This window comes from Athene noctua, chromosome 30 (genome assembly GCF_965140245.1).
Source record: "Athene noctua chromosome 30, bAthNoc1.hap1.1, whole genome shotgun sequence".
In the NCBI taxonomy this organism is placed as follows: Eukaryota; Metazoa; Chordata; class Aves; order Strigiformes; family Strigidae; genus Athene; species Athene noctua.
In genome coordinates this window covers 693,950-714,578 of record NC_134066.1, presented here as the reverse complement: position 1 = coordinate 714,578, position 20,629 = coordinate 693,950, and the positions used below count along the sequence as shown (strand labels likewise).

Sequence of the window (20,629 nt, the reverse complement as noted above, 5' to 3'; positions counted from 1 at the left end):
CCTCCCGCCGCCGCGGGCCCTTTAAGGCGGGGGCGGGGCCGGTTTCCCGCCGTTGCATCATCCACCCGCGTGACTCAGCCCTGGGCGCGCGGCCCGCGGGGGCCGCTCCCGCTCGGGGGGGCGGTGGCGCTCGCCCCGCCCTCCACCCTTTCTCATTGGTTCCCGCTGCCCCGCCCGTCACGGCGCGGTGAGCGCCCATTGGCTGCCGCGGGCGCGCGCGTTGCGTCACGCCGGGACTATTAAAAAGGGGCCGGGGCGGGCGCGCGCGGGGCCGGAGCGGAGCAACGCGGGACGATGCGGACGAGGATGATCGGGGGGGGGCAGCGCTCGGGACGGAGCCGCGGGGAACCGGGACCGCCCAGGAAGGTGCGGGGGGACGGGACGGAGGAGCCGGACCCGAGTGCGGGCAGGGGCGCAGACGGAGACGTTCCGTCCGGTCCTTTGGGGGGGGAACGGAGCTCCCGGGGAGGCCGCAGGCCGCCCCCGCGGGACAAAGGCCCTCGGGGCACACTCACCCCCACACACGCCCCCTGCCGAGCTGGCGGGAGCCCCGGGAGCGCGGTGGGTGCTGCGATCCCCTGGGGGGGGGGCGGGGAGTGGAAAGGAGCCAAACCTGACCCTGTGTGTGTGTCCCCCCCCCTCCCCAGGCATCCAGGAGAAAGTGCGTCTTCGTCGGCCACCACACCTGAGAACAGGTAAGGGGGGGGGGGCGGCACCCCAAGACCCCCCCCCGTGGGGAGCAACGCCCCGGGGCTGAGGATAGACTCGGGTAGTTGGGATCGGTGGCCAACGTGAAGGGGATGAGCTTCAGCAAGGGCAAGTGCCGGGGCCTGCACTTGGGCCACAACAACCCCCCGCATGGCTACAGGCTCGGGGAGGGGCGGCTGGAGCTGTCTGGGGGAGCAGGGTCTGGGGGTTCTCACTGACAAGCAGCCGAACAGGAGCCAGCAGTGTGCCCGGGTGGCCAAGGAAGCCAACGGCATCCTGGCTTGTATCAGCACTAGTGTGGCCAGCAGGAGCAGGGAGGTGACAGTCCCCCTGTGCTCGGCACTGGGGAGGCCACACCTGGAGGGTTGGGTCCAGGTTTGGGCACCTCAATCCCAGAGAGATCTCGAGGGGCTGGAGCGAGGGCAGAGGAGGGCAGCGAGGCTGGGGAGGGGCTGGAGAATCAATGCTGTGAGGAGGCAGGGAAGGAGCTGGGAGTGTTCAGGGTGAGGAGGAGGAGGCTGAGGGGAGCCCTCATCCCTCTCTGCAGCTCCTGACAGGACGTTGTGGAGAGGCTGGGGCTGGGCTCTGCTCCCAGGGGATCAGGGACAGGACAAGAGGGAACGGCTGGAAACTGCCACAGGGGAGGGTCAGGCTGGGCAGGAGGAGAAAATGTTTCAGGGAAGAGTGGTCAGAGAGGGGAACAGGCTGCCCAGGGAGGGGGGAGTCCCCATCCCTGGGGGGGTTTCAGGGCCGTTGGGATGAGCTGGGGGGGGACGTGGGGTAGGGGAGAACTTTGTAGAGTCGGGCTGAGGGTTGGACTCGATGATCCCGAGGGTTCATGAATGATTCTGGGATTCTAAAGGATCCTGGTCTGACTTAACATGCCCCCCCTCTCCCAGGATTGTCCTGGCCTGGAGGTGACGATGGCAGCCGAGGGGCTGCCTGCGGGGGGACCCGGCTGGGAGCTGGAGGCCTGGTATCAGGACCTGGAGGAGGTGCTGGCAGCAGCAGAGCCCAGTGGGCCCTCCCCTCCCTGGGGGACAGAGCAGGTGAGCAGTGGCACAGCCCCCCCCGAGGAGGGGGGCAGGGGAGGGACACACACCCATCACCCAGGGCTGGCTCCTGTTCTCTCCCCCCAGGCAGAGCTGGTTTCGCTGTGGGGCACAGAAGGGGCGAGCGGAGGCCCCGGGGGCTGTGAACTGGACACAGCCCTGGCTGCAGAGCTGCTGGAGCTACTGGGGCCAGAGAGCCCACACGGCCCGGAGCCGGCAGGGCCAGCCAGCGCAGCCTCCAGGAGCCCCCCGGCCCAGCGAGGCACGGAGGAGGAGGAGGATGCAGAGGATTCAGCTGTGGGGCGCGGGGTGAAGAGGAAGAGGTGCAGTGGCTCGGTGGCCAGCCGGGAGCTGGCCAAGCGCCGGGAACAGGCCAACGAGCAGCGGGTGCTGGAGCTGACGGCTCACAACGAGCAGCTGCGGGAGCAGATCCGGCGGCTCAGCGCCGAGGTGGAGCACACCCGAGCAGCCCTCATCGACCGCATCGTCAACCTCCGCCGGGCGGAGGCACCGGCCCTGCCCCAGGGGGGCACCCAGGAACTGGAGGGGCACAGCCCCCCTGGCACAGACTGATGCTGGGGGACGGGCACTGCTTCTGCACGCGACTGTACAGTTTGTGTGTTTTATTACACTTATAACCACCAGGATGGTCTCTGAGGTCGCTCCCCACCACGGAGGAGCTGGGGGTTACTTCTTCCGCTTCCCCTTGGGCACAGGGACTTCAGGGCTTTTACCCTCTGCCAGCGCCAGCTGCTTCTTCAGCTCCAGCAGCTTGGCCACCTCTGCGTCGATCTCGGCCTTCTCCGCCTTGTTGGCCTTCAGCTGCCGAACGTGGTTGCCCTGGGGAGGGAGCAGGGGAGTGGCCAGGGCTTAGGGGGGGTTGTGATAGGGGGGAGACAGGGCCAGCCCCCACCCAGCCGCTCACCTGCTTGGCCACTTCCTCTGTCAGCTCCTGGATCAGCTGGGGGTCCCCTGGAGCCACGACAGCGGCTGGTTCTGAGGCCGGGGGTGTCTGTTTGGCCTGTGGAAGGACAGACTGGAGCTCTGCACTGCACCATCCCCTCGGGGAAGAGCTCCCGCAGCACCCCCCAGGCAGCGCCAGGGGGTTCTTGGGGCTCCACAGCCCAAGATCTTCAGGCTGGAAGTGGAGAGATGGCAGAGAGCGGGGGTGGGGAGGCCAGGACGTGAGCTGGGTGGGGGGCACTACAGCCCCCACTCACCTGCCCTCCCTTGAAGCGCTTGCGCAGGGCCTCAATCTGGTCGTTCTCCAGCTTCTGGAAGAGGGGGCTCACCTGGAGCCAGGAAGAAGAGGGGTCACCCATGCAGGGGGTCAGCACCCTACATCCCACCCCCCACGCTGCCCAGGGAGGGGGCAGAGCCTGCCCCTGCCTCCCCCCCCCCACCTACGGTGCCCACGCGATGCCCCGAGGACAGGGTGCAGGTGAAATCGTGGCTCAGGACAAAACACTCCGGGGGGATGCGGAGCTGCTCCTGGATGGCCGAGCTGACGCTGGGCATGTAGGGCTGCAGCATGACGGCCAGCAGGGCAGCCATGTTCACCGCCACGCCGGTCACCGTGCCCGCGCGCTGCCTGGGGGGCAGGAAACCATCAGGGCCAGCTCCAAGTCCCCCTCCCCAGCCCCCCCACCTCTCCCTACCTGTCGTTTTCATTCCCCTTGATCCACTTCCAGGGCTCATTCACCTGGATGTACTGGTTGCCATGGCGAGAGATGCTAAGGATACATCTGAGAGCGTCTCGGATGCTGGAGGGAGGGGGGAAGAGGGGGGGTGAGCGTCATGAGGTCTCTGCCCTCCCACCGTCCCAGTTCAGCCCAGTTCCAGCAACCCACCGGACTTTCTCCAGCAGCTGGTGGTACTGGCGCAGCTCCAGGGTGACCCGGGCCAAGAGCCGCTTGTCATCCGGCGTCAGGACCATGTTGGGGACAGTGCCACCAAAGAACTTGCACACAAACATGCCAGCTCTGGGGACAAAGAGCAGGAATGAGCACAGCTTGGGGACAGAGATGGCCCCCACCACCCACCCGGGTGGCCCAGAACCTGTTGATGAAGTTGCCCAGGTTGTTCAGCAGCTCGGAGTTGTTCTTGAGCATGAGGTCGCTCCAGGAGAAGGCGCTGTCCTGCCCTTCGGGCCGCAGGTACAGCAGGTAGAAGCGCCAGATGTCCGCGGGGATGCCCGTGTCCTTGGCCATGTCCCCAAACACTCCCACACCCCGGCTCTTGGAAAACTTCCCGTCCTCGTAGTTCAGGTACTCTGGGGAGGGGAGGAGAGACCCCACCATGGGGCCCAGCCCCCTCCCAGGCAGGGAACAGCCCCACAAAACGGGGAGATGCTCAAAGGGGCTCCCAAGTCCGGGAGGGCAGATGCAGTTTCATGCCCGCGTGGGACAGACTGGGCTGTTCCCAGTGTCAAGGGAAAGCATCAAAGTGCAAAGACACCCCCACCCCGATCCCTGATGGCCCCCCCAGTACCTGTAGCAATGAGGTGGTTCACCAGGGTGTAGTTGTCATCGGCACCCAGGAGGGAGCAGGGAAATATGACGCTGTGGAAGGGGACGTTGTCCTTGGCCATGAAGTTGTAGAGCTCAACCTGACAGGTCGTGGGGAAAGGCAAGGGGAAGCGGGGGGGAGGGGGAATGACATGACACATCAGTAGACCCCAGCAGCCAGCTCTGTCCGTACCCCCACCCTGCAGCAGCACCAGGCTCCTACCTGCTGTGGGTTCTTCCACCACCTCTCCCACTGCTCGGTGTAGTTGGCTGTAATGGACAAATAGCCAATGGGAGCATCAAACCACACGTAGAAAACCTGAAGGTAGAGTGATACGTGAGCAGGAGACACCCAGGGACAGATCCCAGAAGCATCTGGGCAGAAAAGCCCTCAAAGCTCCACCAGCCCAAACATGAGCCTCCCCCTGACCCCCCCCAACTCCCCCAGATCCCTCAGCGCTGGCTCAGCCCGACTCTTCAACCCCCCCAGGGATCCCGGGGACTCCCCCCTGCCCTGGGCAGCCCATTCCAACGCCCAACAGCCCCTTCTGCACAGAAATCCTTCCTCAGAGCCAGCCTGACCCTGCCCTGGGCAGCTTGAGGCCATTCCCTCGGGGCCTGGCGCTGGGGCCTTGGCTCCAGAGACTCATCCCCCCTCTCTGCCCCCTCCTGGCAGGGAGTTGCAGAGGGCCAGGAGGTCTCCCCTCAGCCTCCTCTTCTCCAGACTGAACCCCCCAGTTCCCCCAGCCGCTCCCCAGCAGACCTGTGCTCCAGACCCTGCCCCAGCTCCGTTGCCCTTCTCTGGCCACGCTCGAGTCATTCAATGGCCTTTTTGGGGTGAGGGGCCCAGAACTGAACCCCCTCAGCGAGGGGCGGCCTCCCCAGTGCCGAGCCCAGGGCTCAGATCCCTTCCCTGTCCCTGTGGCCACGCCAGGGCTGGTACAAGCCAGGATGCCATTGCCCTCCTTGGCCCCCTGGGCACACTCTGGCTCATTCTCACCCCCCAGCCCCTCTCTGACCGGCAGCTCTCCAGCCACTCCTCCCCAGGCCTGTAGCCCTGCTGGGGGTTGCTGTGGCCCAAGGGCAGCCCCCGGCACTTGCCCTCAGTGAAACTCCCCCAGTTGGGCTCAGCCCAGCGCTCCAGCCTGCCCAGGTCTCTCTGCGGAGCCTCCCCACCCTCGAGCAGATCAACACTCCCACCCAGCTGGGTGTCATCTGCAAACGGACTGCGGGGGCACTCGATCCCCTCCTCTAGAGCATCAGTAAAGATGTTAAACAGGAGCGGCCCCAAAACCCTGCCCTGGGGGACAGCACTCGTGACCGGCCACCAACTGGACTTAACTCCCTTCACCACAAGCCTTTGGGTCCGGCCATCTGCCAGTTTTTGACCCAGTGCAGCCTGTGCCCATCTGAGCCACGAGCAGGCAGTTTCACCAGGAGAATGCTGCAGTAAAATGACCACATTAATATCAATATTCAAAATACCTGAAAACCCTGAATTCCTCAAACACAAATAGCCCCAGGGCCAATGGCAACATCCCCCCCTGTGCTCGGCACTGGGGAGGCCACACCTGGAGGGTTGGGCCCAGGTTTGGGCACCTCAATCCCAGAGAGATCTCGAGGGGCTGGAGCGAGGGCAGAGGAGGGCAGCGAGGCTGGGGAGGGGCTGGAGAATCAATGCTGTGAGGAGGCAGGGCAGGAGCTGGGAGTGTTCAGGGTGAGGAGGAGGAGGCTGAGGGGAGCCCTCATCCCTCTCTGCAGCTCCTGACAGGACGTTGTGGAGAGGCTGGGGCTGGGCTCTGCTCCCAGGGGATCAGGGACAGGACAAGAGGGAACGGCTGGAAACTGCCACAGGGGAGGGTCAGGCTGGGCAGGAGGAGAAAATGTTTCAGGGAAGAGTGGTCAGAGAGGGGAACAGGCTGCCCAGGGAGGGGGAGTCCCCATCCCTGGGGGGTTTAAGGGCCGTTGGGATGAGCTGGGGGGGGATGTGGGGTAGGGGAGAACTTTGTAGAGTCGGGCTGAGGGTTGGACTCGATGATCCCAAGGAGCTTTTCCAACCTGAATGATTCTGGGATTCTGTGAACCGAGGGACCAGGTGGGACCCACCTTGTCACGGAAGCCATCAAGGGGCACAGGTGTGCCCCACTTCAAGTCACGGGTGATGCAGCGGGGTTTGAGCCCATCCCGGATCCAGGAGCGAGTGATGTAGCGAGCGTTGGCTGTCCAGTCTCCCGTGGCCCAGGACTTCTCCAGCCAAGGCTCCAGCTGCTCCTCCAGCTGCAGGGAAACACAGTGGGGTGGCAAGAGGTACCCAGAGGTGCCCCGGCCCCTCCCCACTCCCCCGGGGATGAAGCTCACCTTGGGTAGGTCCAGGAAGAGGTGCTGGGTGGGTTTCACCACAGGGACCCCCCTGCAGAGTTTGCACTGCGGATTCTGGCAGGAGAAAAAACAGGTTGGAGGGAGCCCAGGGCGAGGCTGGGGACAGGGGTGGGTGATTTGGGTGCTCCCCAGAGGGATCCTGTCCCACCTTCAGCTCCACGGCATTGATGAGTTTGCCACATTTATCGCACTGGTCGCCCCGAGCCTCCTCATAGCTGCAGAAGGGGCAGGTGCCCTCCACGAAGCGGTCGGCCAGGAACTTCTGACAGTCCTCACACCGCAGCTGCTCCACGGTGTCTTGCAGCAGGAAACCACGGGCCAGCAAACGCTGGAAGATGTCCTGGGCAATCCTGGGACAGGAGAGGAAGAGGAAGGGGGACAGCCCCCATCAGCCAGGAAACCCTGGGGAGCCACAGAGCACCCCCAGCCAGGCATGCTGGGGTTCCACCCCCCCCAGCCACATTCCCCAGCAGCAGCCCCCTTCCCCGTGAGCCCCGGGTTGATGCAGCCGCTCACGTTGTCTGGTAGGGCGTGGTGGTGCGGCCAAAGTAGTCGAAGGAGATGTTGAACCAGCGGTAAATGTCAGCGTGGATGGCGTTGTACTTGTCGCAGATCTCTTGGGGCGTCAGCCCCTCTTCCACCGCCTTGGTCTCGGTGGCCGTGCCGTACTCGTCCGTGCCACAGATGTACAGTGTGTTCCAGTTCCGCAGGCGGCAGTACCTGCAGGCAGGAGCCCGTGACAGCCGTCCAGGCGTTGGGGTGGGGGGAGCACAGGCCCCTCCATGATGTTTCCACAACCCTGAGAAGTTTTCCCTGCATCCAGGTCTCACCTGGCAAAGGTGTCGGCGCTGAGGACGCAGCCGATGATGTTGCCGAGGTGGGGGACGTTGTTGACGTAGGGCAGAGCGCTGGTGATCAGGACGTTCCTCATGCCCTCCACGGGCAGCCTGGCACGGACAGGGACAGTCACAAAGAGCAAAAGGGGCCACTCCAACCCGTAACAACGTGGCACCAGCCCCTGCCAGGCCCCTCGGAGGTCCGGGACAGCCAGCCCTTATCACATCTTGGGACTCACACAGGTTTCTGAGGCTGCCAGGGCTTGGGCAGGGCCGCAGCACCACGGGCCCAGGCTTCCGCAGCAGCTGCGATTTCCTCCTCCGTCAGAGCACGCTCAGAACCTTCTTCCTCCTGCGGGAACAGCTAGTGGCAGTGAGGGGCTGCGGGCCTGTCACCACCAGCCCCACGGGGACCCGTCCCTGGGCCACGGTTGAGTAGAGTGGGGGACAGGGCTGCACCTCGGGCTCGTTACTGGTGGCTCTTTCCATGGCCAGGCAGGGCGGAGGCTGCTTCTGCAGGTAGGACTTGAACTCCAGCAGCGCCTTGGGAACCAGAACAGAGTCGACAGCTTTCCTGCAGGCCTCAGAGATCGTCATGCTCTGGAACCAGCTCCTCAGCGCCTGCAGCTCACCTTGGGGGGCAAAAGAGCAGCAGAATTCTTACAGCCAAAGGCATCTCAGAATCATCCGCGTTGGAAAAGCCCTCGAAGCTCCTCCAGCCCAACCATGACCCTCCCCCTGACCCCCCCCAACTGCCCCAGATCCCTCAGCGCTGGCTCAGCCCGACTCTTCAACCCCCCCAGGGATCCCGGGGACTCCCCCCTGCCCTGGGCAGCCCATTCCAACGCCCAACAGCCCCTTCTGCACAGAAATCCTTCCTCAGAGCCAGCCTGACCCTGCCCTGGGCAGCTTGAGGCCATTCCCTCGGGGCCTGGCGCTGGGGCCTTGGCTCCAGAGACTCATCCCCCCTCTCTGCCCCCTCCTGGCAGGGAGTTGCAGAGGGCCAGGAGGTCTCCCCTCAGCCTCCTCTTCTCCAGACTGAACCCCCCCAGTTCCCCCAGCCGCTCCCCAGCAGACCTGTGCTCCAGACCCTGCCCCAGCTCCGTTGCCCTTCTCTGGCCCCGCTCGAGTCATTCAATGGCCTTTTTGGGGTGAGGGGCCCAGAACTGAACCCCCTCAGCGAGGGGCGGCCTCCCCAGTGCCGAGCCCAGGGCTCAGATCCCTTCCCTGTCCCTGTGGCCACGCCAGGGCTGGTACAAGCCAGGATGCCATTGGCCTTCTTGGCCACGTGGAAGACGTGGAACACTCCCCCTTGTCACCCCTGTTTTGCTCTTACTCGGCAGGCTGGTCTCGTCCTGGAGGATGGGGAACAAGGTGCCCCACACAACCACATCAGCCACTGACTCGGTGTCCTGGGCCAGAGAAGTGGCGTCAGACCTTGGGGCAGCCCCAGCCCAGGCTCAGGGCAGGCAGCAGCGAGCTCAGCCCTCCAGGGGGAAGATTCCCCCTGCCCCAGGGAGTGGAAGGGTCCCCGCACCCCGCGGTCCCACTCACCCCAGCGAGGTAGGCAGTGCCTCTCCTGGATAAATTCTGCTCTATGTGAGCCAGCAGCTTCCCCAGGGCCCCCACTGCCTCCAGCCCCTTCTTGCCGTGCACCAGCTGCGCGTACAGGGCGGCCGAGGCGGCCGGCTGGGAGCAGACAGAACGGGAGGGGGGTCAGATAGGTTGGGGATGGTGTGTAATTGGCGGGGGGGGGGGAAGCCACCACTGTACCCCCGGGGCACCCACCTGCAGCTCAGTGGCCTCCCACTCCAGCCACTGGTTCGTCAGGTCGGTGGGTTCCTCGCCACGGGCCAGGAAGAAGAACCTGGGGAGGGGGAGGAGGAAGAGCTGAAGGCTGCAGAGAGGGTGTGGGGGGAGCGGGAGGCGGCGGCGGGGGGTGTGGGGGGAGCGGGCCGCCCCCCCGGTACTCACTGGCAGATGGCGTTGGGGGAGAAGAGGACGGTGCCGCTGTCCAGCTCCAGGGCGGGCACCCACGGGGCGCTCCCCGGGGCCAGGGGCCGCTCCGCAGGGGCGCTCAGGCCCCGCCGAAGGGGGGAGCTCCCCGAGGCCGGTGCCAGCGGGTCCCTCCCGGAGCGGGGAGCAGCAGGCGCCACCGTCTCCGCTGAGGGGCCGGCCCAGACGAGCCGCACCGGGGCGGCGGCGGCCCCGGCAGCCGCCAGCACCTTCAGCGCCGCGGGGCCGCCCGCCGCCACCCGCAGCCGCATCGCCACGCGCCGCCGCCACCCCACAACGCCCCGCGCGGCCCCACAATGCCCCGCGCGGCCGCCGGCTCCGCCCCTGCTCTCGCGAGATTGGCGGTCGCCACGGTGACAGCGTGAGCCGGGGGGGGGGGCGCCGCGGCCAGGGGGCGGGGCCTGCGCCGCCTGCGTCACCCACTGCGGAACGGCGCCGTGACGTAACGCGACGGCGCTCTGACGTCACGGCGCGGTGCCCCGCGTCACGGATCCGCTGCGACCCCGCGGCTCGTGGCGCGCGTGTGTGTGTCCCCCATCTCACGGGCCGCGCCCCCCCGCTCCGCCCCTCCCCGCGAGCGCGGGCCCCGCGGCCCGTCCTGCCCCCCCCGCTCCCAGCCCCCCCGGGACCCCGAGCGCCCCCTCCCGGTTCCCCCCCCCGGGCGCTCTCCCTCCCCCCCGGGAGCCACACACCCCCCACACCCCCCCCACACCCCCCCGCGCCCCCCGTCCCCCCCGGAGCGGGGCGAGGGCCGGGGCGCCCCGTCTCGTCCTGTCACATGGCCCGGGGACGTGTCCCCGCTGCCGCCGCCACGGGCGGGCCCCGCCCGGCACCCCGGCAGGACCAGGTGGGTGGGGGACACCGGGGAGGGTCCCGCGGGGGGGTCGCTGGGCTGTACCGGGGGACGGGGGGTGTCTGCGCAGCCACAGCACCCTGAGCCCCCCTCAACCTGTTCCCCACACCCACCCCGCCTTCACCCCCGTGCTCCAGCACCGGTGGGGCAGAAAGCGGAGGGTAACGGGAGCAACACAACCGGGCTGGGGGGCCCCCCCGGGGCAAAGCTGATTTACCCCCCCGGGGCAGTGCAGTCACCCCGACTGCCCCGCCTCACCCCCCCCTCCCTGAGAGCTCCCAGCGGCGCAGGGTGGGCAGAGCCCAGAGGTGCTGGGGGACCAGCAGGACCCCCGGCTCTGAGCCTGCAGCCCGTGGGTGCTGGGGTGGGTGCGGGCAGGGCGCTGGGGGCCCCCGCCTGCACCCCATGGCAGCCTCCCCCCCTCTGTCCTGGCAGCAGGTCCTGCCCGCGGCCCCACACCGAGGATGGTGAGTCCCGCCGGGGGGGTTGGGGGCGGTAGGGCCATGGAGCTGGGGGGGCTGCAGGAGCCTGGGGGTGTGGGGCTGGCGACCAGGGAAACGGGCTGGGGGAGCCTCAGGCCAAGGGACTGGGAGCCACTGGGCTGTGGGGCCGGGGGCTGGGGCGCCTGCAGGCCCAGGGGACCAGAGGCCACGGGCCCACGGAGCTGAGCCCCCCAGCACCACCCCCAGCCCCACGGCGTGAGGCACGAGGAAGCCGCAGCCTCGCTGCTTCCTGCTGCAGCAGCCGCCGGGTTTCCTGCAGGTCCCCGAGCCCCGGCCGCCCCAGCACCCCCAGCACCCCCGGTCCCCCAGACCCCATCCCCTGGGGCCAGGCAGTGGCTCCCCCAGCCCCAGGAACTCGGGTCCCTGTGGACAGGATTGCGGTGGGGCATCGCTGGGGCGGCGGGGCGGCAGGGGGGGTCCATGGCTGTGGGGCACAGCCCAGCCATGGGGCATTGCCGTGGGTCACATTCTGTCTGTGGGGCACAGCCCGGCCCTGGGGCATTGCCGTGGGTCACGTTCTGTCTGTGGGGCACAGCCCGGCCCTGGGGCATTGCCGTGGCCACAGAACCCAGCCCGGGGCCATGGGGCAGTGTCCCTGCTGCCCCCCATGGCACCGCTCAGCCCCATTCCCCCCCCAGCCCGGGGCCACGCCGGCCGTGGGGCCCGTGTGCCCTGAGCCCGTGTCCCCTGCCCACGGTCCTGTGCCCCGCAGGAGCGAGGGCCCGGCCGTAGCGCCCGGCCGTAGCGCTGAGGATGCTGGCGGGGGGGCGGTGGCGGCTGGAGGGGCGGCGGTGGCAGCGCGCCGAGCCCGCCGTGGTGCTCCGCGCCCTCTACGACTACGCGTACCGAGCCGAGGACGGGCGGCACGTGGCCATGGCTGCTGGCGAGCGGTTCCTGCTGCTCCACAAGGCCAACGAGGACTGGTGGCAGGTGAGACGGGCCAGCGAGCCCCGCTGGGCTCGGCCCTTCTTCGTCCCTGCGACCTACGTGGCCGAGGTGGAGCCTGGTGACCCCGGGAGATGGAACCCGCTGGCCCCCAGCCAGCCCGCGGGCACGGGTGAGCGGGGAGGGGGGCGCAGGGGGGCCGGACGCGGGGAGAACGGAGCCACGGGGCACCGGGGAGGGGGGCAGAGGGGTGGGGGGCAGAGGATGGGGGAGTTTTAGGGCCGCAGGACACAGCAGTGGGTGTCCCAGGCTTTGGGTCTGGGGGCACAAGGTGGGGGGAAGATGGGGGCCACGGGGGCACTAAGGGCACAGGGTAAGGGGGCGGGATGGGGGGGGGGGGGGGCACCCGGGAGCGACGATGGGGACTGAAGGGCTGGGGGTGACGCCCGGGACTTGGGGCTGGGGGGACCCTGGGGAAAACACGGTTGGGGCCCAGAGGTGAGGGGGTCTCTGCCCCCCACCTACATCCCAGAGCATCATTTTGGGGTGGGGGTCCCCCCCCCTCTCTTCCTCCAGGCCTGCCACCGCAGTACTGCTCGCTGGAAGACCTGTGTGGCGCAGCCCCCCCCGAGGAGGCCAGGCTGAGCCCCCCCCGCCCCGTGAGCCGCTGCATCAGCACCACCCAGCTGGCAGAGGGGGCCCTGCCCGCGCCCCCCCCGGCCCTGCCGCAGTGCCACTCGCAGCAGGAGCTGCTGGCCCGGGGCATGGGGGTGAGTGGGGGCAGGTGGCCCCCAGACGACACCCCAAGCCCCGTCCCCTCTGCACCCCCCAGCCTTTGCACCCCCCTTCCCTCACCCCACACCTTGCACCTCCAACCTGTGTCCCTGCACCCCCACATCCCCAACCGCAGCCGCCTGCACCCCCACCTCCCCCCCTGCACCCCCACCTCCCCCCCTGCACCCCCACCTCACCCCTCCGTCACCCCCTGCGCCCCCACCTCCCCCCCTGCACCCCCACCTCCCCCCCTGCACCCCCACCTCACCCCCTGCACCCCCACCTCACCCCTCCGTCACCCCCTGCACCCCCACCTCACCCCCTGCACCCCCACCTCACCCTCAAGCATCGTCTCCCTACACCCCCCAACCTCTCCCCCCCGCTCCACTCCCTGCACCCCCCCGCACCCCAGCACCCTCCAACCCCGCCCTCGCTGCCACCGCTTCCTCGTCGCTGTGGGGCAGCGGAGGAAGTGCCGGGGGGGGGACACACGCACCGGGGGGGGCAGTGCCGCCCGCAGCGGGGTCCGGGGGGGGGACCGAGGGGGGGCCGGTGCTGCGCGGCCGCGGGCAGCAGGTGGGAGCGGGATGCCGGGCCGGGCCGGGGGGAGGTGGGGGGCTGGTGGGGGGGGGCAAGAGAAGGTGGGGAAGGGGGGGCCGGGGCACCTAACGGCTCCGGGGAAGCGATTGCAAAATCCTGATCCGGGCTGGGCAGAGCAAGGGGGGGCTGGGGGAGGGGGCACAGGGCAAGGGGACACGGCTGGGGGGGCAGAGTAAGGGGACGGGGGGGGGGGGGGGGGGGGCGCACAGTGCAAGGGGAAACGGCCGGGGGGGGGGGGGGGGGGGGACAGAGCAAGGGTGTACTACTGGGGGGCCTGGGGGAGCAGAGTAAGGGGTCATGGCTGGGGGGTTGGGGGGCAGAGTAAGGGGGCACGGCTGGGGGGGCTGGGGGGCAGGCATGGAAGGGGCAGTGTGGGGCTGGGGGGGGCCGTGGCCACTGCCCGTGTGCCCCAGCCCGATTCCGGATCCGTCCCCCCAGGAGCCCCCCCGGGGAGCTGCCATGATCTACTGCAACCTGGAGGAGCTGCAGCGGGCAGGGGGCCAGGCAGAGCCCCCTGTGCCAGCTGGGCCCCCCCTCCAGGTTCTGGGGGCCTGGGAGCGTCACCTGGACCCCAACACCGGGCGCTGCTTCTTCTACAACCCCCAGAGCGGGATGACCTCCTGGAAACCCCCCCGGCAGCACCGGGAGGCGGGGGGCAGGGGGGGCAGTGCCGGGGTATGCACCCCCCCATCTCTCCTTGCCCCCTCCCCCCCATCCCCATCCCCCCACTTCCCCACCACCATCCATCCCACTGGCCCCCACACTCCCCATGCCCCCCCCAACCAGCGCCCACCCCCAGTATCCTCCTCATGCCCCCCCAGGGGCCCCTGTGACTCCTCAATTATCCCCCCAATATCTTCCCCCCCACCTCGTAGCCCCTCTGACTCCCCCAGTGCCCCTCCGAGTCCCCCCCCAGCCCCCTCCTTGCCCCTGGCACAGCTCTGCCGGGCTACTGGCAATTAAAGCCAGCACTAATCACCGGGTGGGGGCCAGTCCTGGGGGTCCTGACACTGATCCGTGTCCCCCCATCTCCCCTACAGGGCCTGCCCCCCCCTGCCGAGCCCCCCAGGACCACAACGCGCTGGAGCTCGGGTGATGCTGGGGACCCCGGTGACACCGTGAGCTGGGGGCCAGGGTTGGGGAGGAGGGGGCTGGAGGGGAGGGAGGAGGGGGGGGGCACTGGGTGGCACAAGGCGTGGATGGATAACGGGGGGCACCATGGTTGTGCCCCCCCACACATGCTGTCCCCCCCACCGCAGGTGAGCCATGGCCAGACTCCTGCCCACCACAGCCTGGAGGGTCGGGGGGTCACTCCCCAGCCCCCCCTGACCCCGGCCAGGCCCTTGTCCTGCACCCCCGCCCTGCCCACCGTGAGTTACCCCTGGGCCAAGGGGTGCTGGGGGGGGTCAAGGGGTGCTGGGGGGGGCAGGGGCGGCACTGACCCTGTCCTGGCAGGAGGTGCAGAAGGCCGGGCAGCTCAACAGGACCAAGATCGCGGAGGGGGGCAGGAAGCTCAGGTGGGGGCCGGGCTCCTGGGGGGGGTGCAGGGGGCTGAGCCAGGTTGGGGTTCACGAGGGGGGGAGTCCTGGTGCCGCTTGGGATTCCCGGGTGGGGGGAGCCTGGTGCAGGGGGCGGTGCCAGGTTGGGGTCCTGGGGGTGGGGGGGTGCAGGGGGCCGTGCCAGCTTGGGGTTTGGGGGGGGGGGGACTGTGCTTGGGGGGGTCCATAGTGAAGCAGGGGGAGTGTCTCTGCCAGTCTGGGGGTCCATGCCAGCTTTGAGGGGGGGTCCCCACTTCACTGAGGGGGCCATGCCAGCCTGAGGAGGAAGGGGGTGTGCTGGGGGGGGGGCGGTGCCAACTGGGGGCAGGCCTTCCAGCCTGGGGGGGGGAGCTGTGCCAGCCTGGGGGCTCCAGCAGCTGGGGGGGCTCCAGCCAAGCGATGTCCCTGGCCAATAATGGATGTGCGAGGCTGGGGGGGGCGGGGAAGGGGGGTATCTGGGGTGCTGCCGGTGCCTGGGGGGTGTGTGAGGCTTTGCTGGGGTGGGGGGGCCCAATCCTTCCCCCCAGCCCTGGCTGGAGAGGGGTTGGGGGTGCCCCTCACCTGCTGCCCCCAGGAAGAACTGGGGAGTCTCCTGGGTGGTGCTGGCCGGGAACAGCCTCATCTTCTACAAGGAGCCCAAGGGGGTGGCACCCACCGCCTGGGTGAGTCGGGGGGGGGCACGGAGGGGGGCTGGGACGGTGGGGGAGTGCCAGAGCATCGGGAGGAAAGTGTGGGGGGGACACTGGGGGGGAGAGGGCTGTGGAGGAATGCGGGGTGCTGTGGAGTGACAAAGGGGGAGAGGGCACCTGTGACACCCAGTGCCCCCCCCGCAGTGCCCTGCCACCAGCCGCCCCGAGAGCAGCGTGGACTTGCGGGGGGCTGCCCTGGATTGGGCCCGTGACCTCTCCAGCAAGAAAAACGTCATCCACGTGAGTGGGGGGGACACCCCGGGCTGGGGCTGTGGGGATGCCGGAAATGTTTACCCCACGAGAAGGGGACCCCACAGCCCAGCATGTACAAGAACCCCCAAAATGGGACAAAAGGGGTGTTGCTCATTTACTCCCCTGGAGCGTAGGGGGAGTGTGGCGTAGGGACCCCCCCTTGGGTTAGGGGCACGCCAGGGGGTATTGTGGGGAGGAGCGGGGCAGCTCTGCAGTGCCGGGGTCCCCCTGGCCCCTGTCGGGGTCCCTGGGGGTCCCTGCCCACCCCCATCCCGCTGCCCCCCTCCCCGCCAGCTCCGCACTGTGACGGGCAACGAGTTCCTGCTGCAGTCGGACCACGAGGCCACCATCCAGGAGTGGGCCCGGGCCATCGGCGGGGTCATCCGCTGGCTGGTGAGTGCCGGGGGGGGCAGGGGTTCCCCCAGCGCTGCCCCCAGCCCCGTTAGCATCCTCGACTGTCCCTGCCTGCCCCCCTCCCGCCCCCCAGGACCTGGAGAACCCCGTGGACGCGCCCGCGGGGTGGCTGCGCCGGGGGGATGTTGGGGACCTGGTGGAGCTCGGCAGGGACGAGGACGAGGCGCCGTGGGTCACCGAGGGGGCTGGGGCTCCAGGTAGGGTTGGGGGGCCGAGGGGGAGGGGGGGGAGCAGGGCTCAGGGCTGGGTGACCGTGACAGCACCCCCGGGCCTGCTGTGTCCCCAGGGGCCACCCATGTCCCCGACACCTCGGAGAAGAAGCGGGTGAAGAGCAAGTTGAGGCGCTTCATCGTCAAGCGGCCCCCGCTCCAGAGCCTGCAGGAGAAGGGGCTCATTCGAGGTGGGGCTCCCCAGCACTTGGAACACCCCCCCCGAGTCCCACCACATGCTTGGGACCCCCACAAACCCTCCCACATCCTCCCTCTGCCCTCAAAGTGGGAGAGGAAGAGGGTGCCCCAGTGCTCCATTCAGCCCAGTGGGTCCCAGTAATCGGTGCCCCCCCCCACCCTTCCAGTGTTCCTGCCCCCTACTCCCTGTGCACCCACCAGTCCCAGTGTCCCTCCCAAGTCCCAGCATTCCCTCCTGGTCCCAGTGTCTGCCTGTCTCCCCTGTCCCCCCTCAGTCCCAGAATCCCCACCCCAGTCCCTGAATCCCCCACTCACCCTGTGCACCCACCAGTCCGAGCATCTCCCTCCAGCCCAGCCCTTCCCAGTCCTGGTCTCCTCTGTCTGTCTTGCTGTCTGTCTGTGCCCTCACCACCACCCTCCTAGTGTCCCCCCCCCAACCCCATTTGCCCCCTGCCAAGTCCCAGCACTCCTCAATCCCAGTTTGCCGCCCCATCCCAGTTTGCCCCCGCGCTGCCTCTCCCAGACCAGGTGTTCGGGTGCCGCCTGGACGCCCTGTGCCAGCGGGAGAGCTCCCCCGTGCCCCGCTTCGTGCGGCTCTGCGTGGAGGCCATCGAGGAGAGAGGTGGGGTCCTCCCGGCCAGCATCCCCCCCCGCCAGCACAGACAGCCCCCACCATGTCTCTCCCTTTTCATTGAGCCAGCAGTGTGCCCGGGTGGCCAAGGAAGCCAACGGCATCCTGGCTTGTATCAGCACTAGTGTGGCCAGCAGGAGCAGGGAGGTGACAGTCCCCCTGTGCTCGGCACTGGGGAGGCCACACCTGGAGGGTTGGGTCCAGGTTTGGGCACCTCAATCCCAGAGAGATCTCGAGGGGCTGGAGCGAGGGCAGAGGAGGGCAGCGAGGCTGGGGAGGGGCTGGAGAATCAATCCTGTGAGGAGGCAGGGCAGGAGCTGGGAGTGTTCAGGGTGAGGAGGAGGAGGCTGAGGGGAGCCCTCATCCCTCTCTGCAGCTCCTGACAGGACGTTGTGGAGAGGCTGGGGCTGGGCTCTGCTCCCAGGGGATCAGGGACAGGACAAGAGGGAACGGCTGGAAACTGCCACAGGGGAGGGTCAGGCTGGGCAGGAGGAGAAAATGTTTCAGGGAAGAGTGGTCAGAGAGGGGAACAGGCTGCCCAGGGAGGGGGGAGTCCCCATCCCTGGGGGGGTTTCAGGGCCGTTGGGATGAGCTGTGGGGGGATGTGGGGTAGGGGAGAGCTTTGTAGAGTCGGGCTGAGGGTTGGACTCGATGATCCCGAGGGGCTTTTCCCACCTGAGGGATTCTGGGATTTGTTGTCCCCAGGCCTTGACGTTGACGGGATCTACCGGGTCAACGGGAACGTGTCCATGATCCAGAAGCTGCGTTTTGCCGTGGACCGGGGTGAGGGGACCGAGGGGGCACAGATCGGGGGGTGCTGGCGAGGGGACGGGGAACTGTGTGGAAGCACGTGCCCAGGGAGGGGGGCAGGCAGCCGCTCCCCCCGTGAATCCTCCTCCATCCCCACAGAGCGAGCCGTGACCTCGGATGGGCGCTACGTCTTCCCGGAGCAGCCGTGCCAAGGTCAGCCAGGGTGGCCGGGACAGGGGGGGCCCTGGAGGTGCCGGGACTTGTGGGGGGAGCCCAGGCACAGGCTGAGCCCCCCTGCTGCTCCCAGAGGAGCGGCTCAGCCTGGCAGAGCCCGAGTGGAGCGACATCCACGTGGTGACCGGTGCCCTCAAGCTCTTCTTCCGCGAGCTGCCCGAGCCCCTGGTGCCCTACGAGCTCTTTGACCCCTTCATCGACGCCGTCAGTGAGTGTCCCACCACGGTGCTCCCCCTCGGGGGTGCTGGGGGGGTGGGAGGGCACAGTGTCTGACAGTTGTGGCTCCCCCCCCCCCCCAGAGCTGCCGGACCCCCAGGAGCGGGTGGAGCGGGTGGCTGAGCTGGTGCAGAGCCTCCCCCCTGCCAACTATGCCACCCTGCGCTACCTCCTGGCTCACCTCTGCCGGTAAGGGGGGGCTGGGGGGGTGGGTTAGAGCTGTCCCACGGGTGGGTGGACATGGGGGCTACGGGGGTACCTGGGGGGGGCTATTGGGTGGCCCTGGTACGCCTGAGGAGGTGGGGGGGGAGGATTAGGACCTGCTCTGGCACACGGACCCGCTGGGGTGATGGAGGGAATGGAGGGAGGTCCCGGCGGGGGGGGGGGGGGGTACATGGGGCCACCCCCCCACCCCTCTGCACATCCCCAGGGTGATGGAGCGGGAAGACGTGAACCGCATGACCCGCCACAACATTGGCATCGTGTTCGGGCCGACGCTGCTGCGGGCGGAGCGGGAGCCGGGCAGCCTGGCCGCGGGCATGGCCCGGCAGAGCCAGGCCGTGGAGCTGCTGCTGGCTCACTTCGACCGCATCTTCCCCGCGCCCCCCTGAGCCTCGCCCCCCCGCGCCCCCCCCCCCCCCATCCTTCCACACTGCAGTAAACAGGCACCTCCTCTGCGACCACCGGCATCTCCTGCGCTGACCGGGGCTGGGGGGGGGGCTGCGGCACCCAGAGCCACCCACCTCCCTCTGTCTCCCACCCCGGACACCTCCCCGAGGTCATTACAGCGCTAATTGATTTCCACCGTTCATTAATACCCATCTGTCGCCATCAGACCCCCCCCAGGAGAGACCCCTGGCTCTGCTGGCACGGCCAGGGCCAGGGTCCGGCCACAGCAGTGCTGGGGGGGGTCTCACCGGGGGGTGCCCCAGGGTGGCTGCACCCCACCGTAGCACCACCGGGACTCCCGCCCGGGGACACAACGGTCAGCAGACACGGGAGCTGTCACCCAGACCGTCACCGTCACCCTCCCCTGGGCCCCCAGTGGCCCCCAGCCCCTCCCAGTGCCCCGGCACCCCCCCTGGGCTCCCCCAGTTCCCCGGTTCCCATGACAGCGTGCCCCCGGGACCAAGTGCCCCCACCCGATGCTTCTCCGATAATCCCAGCCCCACTCACCAGTTGCACCAGTCTCTCCCAGTTCCTAGTGGCAGCGGTCACTGGATGTGCTGGTGGCCCAGGACAGGCAGGAAGGGGGGGGCAGGCAGGACCCAGGGGCTCCAGGCAAGAAGGGGCGCAGAAGGAGCAGGGGGTGCAGGGCACTTGGGGGTCACAACAGGACCCCGGGGGGGCTCCCGGGTCACACCAGCCCTGCCTGGGGCAGGGACCGATCCGGAGGCTCGTTGAGGGGCTGAGAGGGACCCACTGATACTCGGGGACAGCCCGCGGGGGGGGGCCACACCTCTGAGCTGTGGCAGGTCCCTGTGAGCACCCCCAGGGACCCCAGTCCTGGGCTGGGGGGCGATTCCAGGAGCTGCGCGCATGGGGGCTGGAGGAGCATTTGTGGCCGCCAGCACAGCAGGACGGTGCTTGTTCGGGGGGGGGGCGGGGGGTCACGGGGCAGTCAGAGGCGTTGGGCGGGGGGCAGGGGGTGGCCCGGGGCAGGGGGGGTGTTTTAGGGAAGGGGGAGCCCCATCCGCTGAGGCTCAGAGCGCTGGGGGGGGTCCGGGGGTGCAGGGCGGGGTCACATCCCCCCCCCCGGGGATGTGCACGCCGTGCCAGGGCTCGAGGGTTTCCCCCCCCCCATGGCTCAGGGGCAGCATCGCCCCGTCCTCCCCCCGCCGCTCCCCCCCGCCCTGGGACAGCGGCTCAGGGCCCCCCCGCGCCCCCCTCCGGCAGCGCTGCCTGGGCGGGAGGAGCCCCCCCCCCCCAACTCCTCGCCCTGGGGGGGTGAGAGCAGGATCTGCCCGGGGCAGCTCGGGGTGCGGGGGGGCCCCGGCCCGGCGTCGTCCGGGGTCAGCGCTGGACCGGGACGGGCCCCCCCGGGCCCCCCCGCTGCCTCCTGCCCCCCGCCCCGGGGAGGAGCCCCCCGGGGGGGACAGAGGGCACGGGCAGAGCTCAGCTCCTGCCCCCAGCCCTGGCCACCCCCCGCCCCTTCTGGGGTCCCCCCGTGGGTCAGGGGGTGCAGCCACGCCGCCCCCCCGCCGCCCCCTTCCCCGGCAACGGGCACCGCAAGGACTCGGCCCTCGGGACGGAGGCGGCCGGGGACTCCGTTGGGGTGGGAGTCGGGAGACCCCCCCTGCCCTCACCAGCCCCCCCCAGCCAGGAGCACCCCCGGACCCCCCCGCAGGGGGACCCTCATGCAGACATATTTCGATGCCGATGTGG

At 69.1% G+C, this 20,629-nt stretch overlaps 3 protein-coding genes across 7 annotated transcripts; 2 read left to right on the top strand and 1 right to left on the bottom strand.

Moving 5' to 3' along the window:
• The first annotated feature begins 266 nt into the window (after positions 1 to 266).
• Positions 267 to 2,404, top strand: DDIT3 (DNA damage inducible transcript 3). The gene is made up of 4 exons (XM_074929674.1): positions 267 to 366; positions 648 to 695; positions 1,608 to 1,757; positions 1,848 to 2,404. Exons 3-4 carry the CDS (start codon positions 1,632 to 1,634, stop codon positions 2,331 to 2,333), a joined length of 612 nt encoding a protein of 203 aa, XP_074785775.1. The 5' UTR covers positions 267 to 366; positions 648 to 695; positions 1,608 to 1,631; the 3' UTR covers positions 2,334 to 2,404.
• Positions 2,369 to 9,773, bottom strand: MARS1 (methionyl-tRNA synthetase 1). Of its 4 annotated transcripts, XM_074929673.1 has the most exons (21): positions 9,639 to 9,773; positions 9,457 to 9,545; positions 9,271 to 9,349; positions 9,037 to 9,171; positions 8,819 to 8,894; positions 7,942 to 8,114; positions 7,722 to 7,834; positions 7,477 to 7,593; positions 7,163 to 7,366; positions 6,795 to 6,996; positions 6,626 to 6,700; positions 6,374 to 6,544; positions 4,491 to 4,586; positions 4,251 to 4,368; positions 3,819 to 4,032; positions 3,611 to 3,742; positions 3,419 to 3,523; positions 3,168 to 3,351; positions 2,981 to 3,052; positions 2,686 to 2,781; positions 2,369 to 2,600 (listed from the first exon to the last, which is right to left on the bottom strand). In XM_074929673.1, the coding sequence occupies exons 1-21, from the start codon at positions 9,747 to 9,749 to the stop codon at positions 2,448 to 2,450; spliced, it is 2,715 nt and encodes a 904-aa protein (XP_074785774.1). In that variant the 5' UTR covers positions 9,750 to 9,773; the 3' UTR covers positions 2,369 to 2,447. The 4 variants fall into 4 exon arrangements, 3 of the variants coding, with proteins under 3 accessions (XP_074785774.1, XP_074785772.1, XP_074785773.1); XM_074929671.1 differs by having other exon boundaries at positions 9,271 to 9,379; positions 9,457 to 9,773; XM_074929672.1 differs by having other exon boundaries at positions 9,457 to 9,773.
• A 1,859-nt stretch (positions 9,774 to 11,632) lies between these two features.
• Positions 11,633 to 18,945, top strand: ARHGAP9 (Rho GTPase activating protein 9). Of its 2 annotated transcripts, XM_074929570.1 has the most exons (17): positions 11,633 to 11,911; positions 12,316 to 12,509; positions 13,552 to 13,788; positions 14,154 to 14,231; positions 14,373 to 14,483; positions 14,569 to 14,630; positions 15,226 to 15,313; positions 15,485 to 15,580; positions 15,887 to 15,985; positions 16,080 to 16,203; positions 16,293 to 16,406; positions 16,937 to 17,035; positions 17,750 to 17,827; positions 17,954 to 18,007; positions 18,102 to 18,236; positions 18,328 to 18,433; positions 18,675 to 18,945. In XM_074929570.1, the coding sequence occupies exons 1-17, from the start codon at positions 11,728 to 11,730 to the stop codon at positions 18,853 to 18,855; spliced, it is 2,040 nt and encodes a 679-aa protein (XP_074785671.1). In that variant the 5' UTR covers positions 11,633 to 11,727; the 3' UTR covers positions 18,856 to 18,945. The 2 variants fall into 2 exon arrangements, with proteins under 2 accessions (XP_074785671.1, XP_074785672.1); XM_074929571.1 differs by lacking the exon at positions 14,373 to 14,483.
• The last annotated feature ends 1,684 nt before the right edge of the window (positions 18,946 to 20,629 follow it).